General features: G+C 33.2%; 1 protein-coding gene across 1 annotated transcript; it reads left to right on the top strand.

Annotated features, from left to right (window-relative positions):
- The first annotated feature begins 1,997 nt into the window (after positions 1 to 1,997).
- LOC148282725 (uncharacterized) lies at positions 1,998 to 9,237 on the top strand. Its single transcript, XM_088224575.1, has 4 exons — positions 1,998 to 2,003; positions 3,023 to 3,178; positions 7,742 to 7,903; positions 8,865 to 9,237. Exons 1-4 carry the CDS (start codon positions 1,998 to 2,000, stop codon positions 9,039 to 9,041), a joined length of 501 nt encoding a protein of 166 aa, XP_088080701.1. The 3' UTR covers positions 9,042 to 9,237.
- The last annotated feature ends 1,502 nt before the right edge of the window (positions 9,238 to 10,739 follow it).

Raw genomic sequence — 10,739 nt, 5'->3', positions numbered from 1 at the left:
TTACTTTACAAAAAATACATATTGTGTAGAAATAAACACTTCAATACAGTAGATAAAAGAGGAAAATAAAAGCATAAAAACTTTATATGTACATATTATATCACAATGGTTTCATTCAATGAACACGCTAACATTTTGTGTGAAAAAATAAAAAGTCATTAAATGGAATAAAAATAAAAAAAACGTTGAAAAGAATATAAAAATTAAAAGGTACGAAAAAAGTTTTTTTTAAATTTTTTAAAAGTTATTTAAAAAAAAAGGATAGGTAGGTTTATCTTTAATTATATAATTTAATTATACATTGAACAAAAAAATACAAAATTACAAAATCTAATTTTAAGCGAAAAAACGTTTTTTTTTAAAGTTAAAAATATGAATCCAAAAAACATATAATGTATGTTCACTAAAATATACAAAAACTAGAAAAAGTAACGAGAAAGCAATTAAAATGTTTAAAATATAAAATAGGTTTGGGCTAACAATTGATTCAATATTGGTTTGGGCGAATGAGACAATCCATTTTACTTCTATCTAGCTCCACTATCCATTTTTAAAACCCTTTTTGAACATTTTTTCGTTACTAATTGCAAGTGGACAGTGGAAGTAGGCAACCTTTAAAAAATACTGGGAGTGTGGCTAGGAGTAGCAGGCGCCGCAGTCAACAGTATGATGGCTGTCTGGAGATCGGGTATTTACTCAGTGAAAACCAAATGCCGTCTATATAACGCCTGCATAACACCCATTCTCCTCTATGGTTGCGAATCGTGGCACCTCACTAGGGCCCAAAACAGCAAAATATTGAGTTTTGAGAAAAGGTGTCTCTAAGGTGTAAGAATCTTGGGTGTGCGGTGGTTTGACTTTATGCGGAATGAAGTAATAAGAGAACGGACGCAGCAAACTCCGGCGACAACTGTCATAAAGCCGAGGCGTTACGGTTGGCTTGGCCATGTACTGCGGATACCTTCTGAGAGCCTTAACCACGCTTGCCTACTTTACAAGGTATCAGGTTTTCGACGTCCTGGACGTCCACTGCTGACTGTTCATCGGCAGCTCATGTCAGAACTACGAGACGTAAACCTGACTTGACAGGAGCTGGCAGCCGACAGACATGCCTGGAGGATCTTCGTGGACACCATATGCTCCAACTAGGGAGCGGACATGAAATGATGATGATGATGTGGAAGTAGGTTATAGTCGGAAGATGTAGAAAACTATAAGGTCTTCAAATATGGAAAGAATTAGGTGGAAACATATTGCTTTTAAGAAAAAATCCTACTCGTCTGCAAGGTGGATCTATTCACCCCTTGCTACTAACGAAAAGGACATGATTGTTTAATAGTACTCATTCGTTTTCTTTACTCCACTATTTACTAAATTGCTCATTTTACCCCCCCAGGGACGCTTGATTCACGCATCGATAGTTCCGGGTTCGATTCCCGGAGAGTTCTTAAAAAACTCAATTAGATTTAAGCCCGGGTATTCCGCGCTGTAATTCACCACTATAATCATGTATCCTGACCCGTTTTAGTGCAAACAAATTGCTTAAATTTATTTTCTCACATTTTAAAAACCACAAAAATGAAAAATGAACAGGTCACGTCTTTGTGGGATTTTTTGTTTATTTTTTTACTGTTAATATGTATTTCATTGCTATGCTATTATTCTTTATTTTTTTAATACTCTGTTTTACCTTTTATGTATATTGTAAAAATATATATAGATAATAATAAATAAAAACATAAATATAAATTATTCATGATTTTTCGGTTTGTTTTTCAATTAATAAATTGCCTCTTAACCATTCATCCAATACTATTTTTTTTTAACAAGATTAGTATTGTAAAATTGAAATTCATTACAATATTTGAGTTTGTCCAAATGTTCATTATTTTTTCTTTACTTCATCATCATCATTACCATTCTCTTTCCGCACCTAATGGTGCATAGGGCACAAGATTGGTACACCAATAGTAGCATATCTCTATCAATTTTGTTTCATGAAGGTAATGTGACCAGTCTTACGCTTCAGGTACCAGTCCAGGGGCTATGAAATATTCTAGTGTAAAAACAAATATTTATCCAACAATGTTTGCGTATGTCCAAATGCTTGCAGACTGGCTGGATTTCCTCCCTAGGGAGTTTTTCATATTTAAATTTATTTTAACGTAGAGGTAAAACATTTTTGAGAAGGGAATATGGAAGTCTGGACATTTACAGGGCTAATGACCAGTCATTGGCTGGTTTAAGTGGCCACTTTACACACTGTGTAGCATTCACCATTCTGCCCATCGGGTGATAAGGGTTTCAGCTCTTTTACTTCACAAAAGTCAACAGATGGAAGAGTTGAGGAAATGTGGATGTTGAAACATGGGCAGAATGGTGAATGTTACACAGTGTGTAAAGTGGCCACTTAAACCAGCCAATGACAGGTCAAAAGCCCTGTAAATGCCGAGGCTTCAATATTATCTTGTAAGATTCAACATGTCCATGTATTTATAATTTTCTCAAACTGAACGGTTTGGGTAGGAAGAAATTGCCTTAAGGCAATATGCCCGCCCTTATATGTATATTTATTGTATATGTATATAAAGTGTCAAATAAATAAATGTCTTCTCAAAAATGTTTTCCCTCTCTGTTGAAATAAATTTAAATACAAATATTTAGTATCGAAAATAGCTTTATTGTTCTTCAAAATATTCTCCTTGAAGATCAACACACTTTTGCATTTGTTTGAAGCAATTTTCGAAGCACTTTTTCCAGTCCGATGCGATTTTTCCGTCCGATTTTTCCAGGCGTCGAAAAACGTTGACCTCGCCTTTAAAAATAAGACATGTTTTTTGATCGTTTACATGGTGAAATTTTTTCTGCACCATTCAATCCTCTCCTCTACTGACATAAAATTATTATCTTTACATAATATGTTTTTATTACAAATGACTGAAAACTGCTGTTTTGTACTAAACATAGCGTGCACTTGAATTAAACATCAAAGCGTACTTCGATGGATTTTTTTGTGTTTCAGGGACCAGCAGATATATCAATCGAGAGGTTTGACGAGTGTGAGAATCCAGGAAACTACGCAGTTCCCATGGGAGTTGCCTTGAGTAAAGTGAACAGGACGCACGCTGGATTTACAGGATGTATGGATTTGGAAGTCCCGATGGATGAAAACGTTTTTGTAAGAATTATGATGTTTAAACATCAATCTACTGTAATCATTTTGATTTACTTACATTTATTATTGACTCAAATCCTAACTCCATGAGACTCAAGTCCTGTTTTGGGTTGGGACAAATGATATCCTTAATATAATAATATTATGGCTACACTGATGATTAAATGTCAAATGATGTATAAAACTGTTTGAAAAATTCTTAAAAACGAATATGGTTTGGCCAATTTAACCTTATTTAGTATTTTAAGTAATGTTTAAGGTCGCAATAATGTTCAAAATTTGATATTACGTGGTCATATTTATTTGACGTTCAATGATCGTGTGGCCAGCAGGGTTGCCAGACTGGATCAAGCGAAAATAGGTAGATTCAGAAAAATAAATCGGTTGATTTCGGTAGATTCTGGTGGCGAGGAGGGGGGTGGGGGAAGGGGGCAAAAATAAATTTGACAGTTCAAAATTAAAGCACAATTTCGCCTAAGGCCGTTGTTTTAAATAGTCGAAAACGCTTGATAAATGAACAATTGAAAACCAAAAGGACTGCAATATGTGAATCTCAAAATAAATTGATTTCGGCTCGCAAAACTGGCCCAGAATACAGGTAAATCTTGATTTATTACTTTGAGGTTATGTTGATATTTTAATTTCTATTTCAACAATACTGTATTTTGTGTAACCATACAAACTCTTCAGGGGTTTAAGGTATAAATATCTTGATATAAGTGTATGTAGCGAAATAAATTTATTAAATCACACTAAGTTACCAATGCATTTATTTTTTTATGCACAAAGATACATCAGTTAAATGTATTTTCATAAAATATATTCAATATATATATATAGTTGGATAATTTATATAGCGCCATTTTTGTGAAAATCACCCCAAGGGCGCTGTACAATTAATAAATATCCCAGTACGTCTTGCAGCTACAGAGCGCATGGACGGTTGGGATTCTAGTTCCTCGTTTTCAATTAAGATCAATAAAAAAATATAACAGATAGGAGCTAGATTATAGGACGTCTTGCAGCTACAGAGCGCATAGACAGTTAGAAATTTAGCTCCCATTTACACATTTTAAAAATTGACAAATAAATTTAGTGTATTAATGATACTAAAAAAAAATAAAAAATAATATGAATAATAAAAAGGAGTAAGATTACAACACGTCTTTCAGCTACTAAGCGCATAGACGATTGGAATTCTAGACCCCATTTATAAAATGTAGGTATTTTTAAGTTGGTATATGAAAGCTAGATAATCAATCATCGTGCAGCTACAAAGCGCATGGACGAGAGGAATTCTAGCAAAGTTAGAATGATATCAATAAATCTATAAAAAATAGAGCATAGTAGTAAGTTTTTCAAGTGTTCATGCCAAGAACTAAGCAATAAAAAACTAAATAAATAAAGCACTGTATCAACTCCATGGTTAACAAAGGGAGATAGATGTCCGAAGAGAATCTTTTGTAGACAGTAGGTAGATATCGTCACCATGTGGTCCACTAGGCTGCTGGAGAATTTCTGGAAACACACGTGTGTAGACTGGGGGATTATGCTTATTGTTCCAACGACTTGGTGTCCATTTTGGTCCGTATTATTTCATTTTATGAGACGCAACATTCCTGTTCAATTCACATTTTTAAATGAATATTTTTTTGTATAAGTTAGTTATAGAAGTTTGATTTATCATTTTGTATGTTATTAGAAGGCAGATATTTGAAATTTTATGTATTTATCAATAAATGTCAGTTCACTTTTAATAGCACTGTTGTAATTTATTAATTATGGGTGTAGTATGTTATGATGTATATTAAAAAAACCCGTTCTGTAGAAATTCAAATTTTGTGTATTGTAAGCCTGTCAATGACTCGGTATAAATAGTTTTTTTTTAGGTAGAAGCGTCTTGCAGCATAGAGGCCCTGACACTGATAGCTCTTTTCTGTCTCTCTAAGTCCTGGTCATTTTTACAATCATCAGTCAAACTTTGTTGTCAAACAAAATTGCCAAACAAATAAATAATTAATATTTTAAAGTTCTTTAAATATAAAACTGCTAACTGCTGAAGTACTGAACAAATTGCATAAAACAATGATTCAACTAAATTTAAATAGAAAATAGATAATTAACTGAAAAAAAGCCATTTCTATTTTTTTTATATAAAAGGTGATCCCCTTACATTTCTCCTCATAAGATAGGCAAAGGGGTATATAATTTTTTTAATTGTGTCATGAAATTCCATGGTCATGATTTATTATGTGACAATATTATATATTTGAAAATGACCGGGAATCACCATCCACCAATTCATTTCATTAATATATCATTCATTATAAACTTATGTACGACAGATAAGCAGTTTTTTTAACAATCAACAGATGGTAACCTAAGTGCAATACTATTTTAGAAAACCCTTAGACAATTTAATTTCAAAGATGAATGAAAAAGTGGCAACCATAGAATTAAGAATAGTCCAGAAGGAGCGTAGAATCATATTTAAATACATCGGACTGTGTCCAAAAAAACCCCCACTATGCTCCACTTTCGCCGCGCGTATTCGTGATGTTACCGCGTAATATTGCACGGTGGGAAAAATATAATCATAACACAAATGTAAGGTGTTAAAAAAGTAATCTGTTAATTTCTCTAAAATTTTATTATGCACGCGGAAACATTGATTGACACAACATAATAGATAAGTAAAGGGTCATTTGATAAGAGTAATTGAATTTATGAACTTTGAATTTAAAATATAAAACAAATTTTATTTTACACAAAACGGATATTTTTATATCATGTTAAATAATATTTGATGTTTTAAAGATAATGTCAGTCAAGTGTCCACCACAGAGTTGTTTAATCCGAGGTCCAATTTTTATTTGTTCCATATTAGATGAGCAAAGTAGGGTAAAAAAAATTACTACCCTGGCAACACTAACGAAATGTCCGTTTTGATTTTTTCAACAATCTGACAGATGGAAAAATAATTCAATTTTTAAGTAATGTATTTGCTACTTACACATTCATTTGCTTATTACACATGAACTGTGATCTCATCCTGTTTCTTTAAGATCCTAGCAGTATTTCTACACTTTAAAAGGACACAACACGGCATCGTTGAATTCAAATCGGGAATCGCAAACGGAGCGACGCCTTCAAATAAACTAATGGGTCAAAACGTAAAACTACCCATTTATGAGTAGTTTAGTCGCTTTCTGTTTAATGCTCGTATGCGGTTTCTGGACTATTCTTAATTCTATGGTGGCAACACTAACAAAAACGGATTTATCTATGGCTCCCCTGTCACATTAAAACTTCAATTTTAATCCGCGATTTATTATTTCTAGCCAAACTTGCTTGTTTGTGTATGCAAAATTATTGATTGGCTTTGATATAACACACAGATTGACATGTTATACGAAATATTTAACATGGATTTGATGGATTTTATTTATATATTTCAAATACGAATTTTGATATTGACGGCCGATCCAATAATTTTAAAATCATATTTCTAGTAAAACTTCATTTGAGAAGCGATTTGAAATAAGTACAGTTTATATTTTTGGACTTCTTGGAGTGTTCGGTAAACTTGATCACATCCCCAAAATAAGGAAACTCCTGTAAACTTAAAAAGAAAAGTCTTTGACACAGTCACGTATCTTCCCGGTGGTAACATTTGGGTTGGAAATTATGACATTAACTGCCAACATAATATACAAATTAATTGATGGAACGGCAAATGTTAGCAAAAAGTCTGAGGGACAAAACTATAAATGAAGAGATCAGACCATGAACAAATGTCCCCGACATAGCGACCGTATCGCTAAATTAAAAAGGGCAATGGACGGGTTATGTTGCGAGACAGGAAAGCGAGAGATGGTCACTTTGAGTTCTGAAATGAAGACCTCGGGAAAACAAAAAACCAGTAGAGCGACCCCAAAAAAGATGGGTAGATGATGTGATCCTAGTCGCGGAAAGAAATTGATCGAGAAAAGCACATGATAGAAAAGAATAGAAATTATTAGAAGAGGCCTATATCCACCAGTGAAGAGATGGCTAAGAAAGAAAAAATTAAATTATTTACACATTTTTTAATACAATAATATCATAACATTTATCACTGTTGTAGTCTTCTTTTAATTTTAAATGGCGAGGGTTTCACACGAATACATTTTGACAGCTGAAAGTACGATGTCTTATTCGATTGTAATGTAAAGTGCTTTGGGGCACTCGATATAAAGTCGACTGGTTTTTAATCGACTTCGTTCGTATGGGTGGTTCGAGAATGTTGTCAATGACTCGTCAAAATACGAAACTTGCATGCGAGTTCTATTGATGAATTAGTCCAGCATAATTCCCCATGTATTTAATTCTCTCTGAGCTTTTTCAGCAGCGCAAATCTCGAAGATATTGTGATATTTTAAAATATTTTTTCGCTCCTGTTATAAACCTTTGATATTTTATCGAACCAAGCATGAATATTTATTAATGATTATCGAAGAAATATATGAAAGTTTTTAGGCTTTAATACCAATGTTTTATGTGTTATGGAATTGAATGTTTTTTCAGTTAAATTTGTCGGCTGCAAAGTGGGGTGATGGTGGGTGGAAACCAAACGCTTTAAACTATGATGGAATAGCCTGTGATACTGTGACTCAGTATATCAAGACACCATGGCAATCCTTCATAAATGCTGCTGGACACGACGATATAACTTGCCCCCTTCCAACGGTATTATGTTTTACAAATTATTTTACTCATAACTTAAAAAAGTAGAATTTACCTGAGAGTCTGAGAGCCCAAAAACTAAAATGACGCGTCACAAAAATTGTGTTTATTCTCTTCTTTTTTTATACTAAAGCGATGCCTATATGCCATATACATATATATATATTAAGATTTTTACTCTAAAAATCATATTTTTCATGCGAAATTTATTAGTAAAATAGTTCAAATATGACACCGTTTAAGAATGTCCTCGTTAAAATAAGTAACTGTGCAAGACTGTCATAAAACCGTGTAGTAATAAAACTGCAAAGTTGAAATAAGGAAGTTCAGTGCGATGGGAAATTTGAAAAAAAAATTTTTCTTATTCGGTTAAAATTTGAGCATTTATTTGAACGGCGAAGTTTCTCTAAAATCATATGATTATTTTAATAAAAACTAATTAACATGACGTCACAACTTTTTCTTAATCACCTAATGAGAACTAGTGACGCGTGGAGTAATAAAAAAAATTACAAAATTTAAAAAAATCCCAGCGATGGTAATACGATACATAAAAATAAGTAAAAATATTTTTTTGGCTCAGTTTGATAGTCTTTTAACATATAAAGTTAATTTTTAAAATCAGCTGAACTTCATCAGATTTTTCGAGTTACGATTATTTTATCAGCGATTCAGAAAGCGAATTTCGTTCCGATTATGCTATTTTTTCGGCTGAATAAACATTATTTTCATCTATAGGTATTTATTATTCTCGCCTCGCGGTTAAGTGGTCAGCCCATCAAGCTAGAGGTTTTAGGTTCGACTTTCGATATGGAAATAAATAATAAGAATTTATTCAAAAAGAAGAATGAGAGTATTAAAATGATAATTCAGAGGTTGGGGAAAAATTAACTGATTTGCTAGTTTCGTATTTACAGATATTTTATTTCGATTTATTTTACAGTTTTAATGTTTTCAATTCCAGAAAAAATACTGCATGGAAAAAAAGATACTCGAATTGAACGGCCTATTCCCGAGTATGCTGTATGGTTACTTCAGAGTTGATGTGGAAATTTTAATAAACACAAAGAAACACAGATGTCTCCGTATGTTTGTTAAATCGGATCCAGCGAAAAATGCACATCCAAGCATGAGCGGGTGATTATAGAATTAGTGTTGAGTAGCATAAAGGGAGAGTATGCCAGTCAGGATTAAGTGTGATAATGTCGATCGTTCGGTTCTTAAGTCAGGCGTCTCCAAATCTTTCAACATATAGTCTCCTAAAATCTAACGAATCTAAATCTGCGAGAAACTCCACACAAATATTTGTAGCTTTAAATGTAAAACGGTACTTTTGGTCTAACGGTGTTTGGGATACGTTACTATTTTATTAAACTCTCGTGTGACTGAATACAAGATTTGATATATCTCTCTTTTTTATTTGAATAATGAAGTTGTATTTTTTTATAATCTTCAAATAGACGTTTTCCCGCCGGTTTCTGAAATTATTTTTCGTATAAAAATGCTGCAATACAAAATATACTTATTTTTGATTTGCGAAAAATAATTATACGAACAAAAGTGGTTTCAATACCACAATAAATCTGTTTAACTGTATAAGAAAAAACACGAGAATAGAACTTATAACAAGCAAGGCAGAGGCGCTGTTCTGTCGCCGATGTTTGTGTAAAAGAGACAAAAACAAAAGAAGACATTTTTTCAATCAGTCGGTTATTGGCAGTGTGCAGGAATGCACGCTAGTTAAATAACCGGCGTATTTAAAATTTAAAATTTATTTTCCAATAACAGGCCAAAATTTTATTATAATTTTTAGAAATAATGGAAAAGGAATTACTTAACTTTATCTGAACGTCAGAATCTTTTGTTTTTTGCATGAGGTAATACGATGTTACATCACCCCGTGTAAAGAATTTTTTCAGCACAGCCTTTAAAGCGTTAATATAATATGAGCAGTTGAAATGAATAAATAAATTTAATAAACGGATGTTTAGTGATTGTGACATTGGCAAAATGTCAATTTTGTTAGTGGGACATTAATTTATGAATGTACGATATTTTAATTATGCCTGGCAGAATTCCACCCCCTAGGGAGTTATCAAGATTGACATACTCAAACCAGCTAACGACAGGTCATAAGCCATTTCATCATTATCATCATTACCTTTATGCACCTAATGGTGCATAGGGCACTGCGTTGGTACACCAATCGCAGTGTATCTTGATATTTTTTGTCGCATGAAGGTGAGTTGATCACTTTTCAGGTATTAGTCCAGGGACTATAAAATATTCTAGTAAAAAAACACCTTTTAAAATAAATATTTTATGTCAACCATGTCAATCGAACCCGAGACCTCTCGTATGGTAGGCAAACGCGCTGACCACTACACTACGAGATCACCATATGTAATTTACAAGGCTGTAAATAGCTTGAGTTCTATATTTCCTTTCCAAAAATGTGTTGCCCTTCTGTCGCGATAAATGTAAATTAAGGAATATTTTTGAAATGTGCCAATCAATATCACTATTTGATGCTGTAAATTTTTTTGGTGGGTTCAACTTTTTTATGGTATTTTACAATTTTCTTCCTTCTTCTTTTTTTCCACATCCGCTTCTAAGTTGAGCTTGTGGGCATCACCGGACTCCTCCAGGAGACCCTTTCGCCAGCCAGCACTCTCGCTTCCTTCCGCGTCAATCCGCGTCAATCCTTAGGTCCGCCGAATCATCGGTGATCATCAACGGCCTTCTGATGCCCGCATATGTAATGAAGAGAAAACTTGGATCCGACTCGGGTTACGGTTTTTAAATAGTATATTTTTATTAGAGTTACATTATTTTTTAC

Source organism: Micrasema longulum, unplaced genomic scaffold (assembly GCF_059751315.1).
Source record: "Micrasema longulum isolate JH-2025_06_02 unplaced genomic scaffold, ASM5975131v1 h1tg000299l, whole genome shotgun sequence".
NCBI classification, from domain to species: domain Eukaryota; kingdom Metazoa; phylum Arthropoda; class Insecta; order Trichoptera; family Brachycentridae; genus Micrasema; species Micrasema longulum.
Note: the sequence above shows the minus strand (reverse complement) of the source record. Positions and strands in the feature narration are given on the sequence as shown.

Bases quoted from the DNA above. Each gene is read 5' to 3' on its own strand.
- LOC148282725 (XM_088224575.1), top strand. The intron at 3,179-7,741 runs GTAAGAATTATG...ATGTTTTTTCAG, and splicing joins CGATGGATGAAAACGTTTTT to TTAAATTTGTCGGCTGCAAA. The intron at 7,904-8,864 runs GTATTATGTTTT...TTTCAATTCCAG, and splicing joins TAACTTGCCCCCTTCCAACG to AAAAAATACTGCATGGAAAA.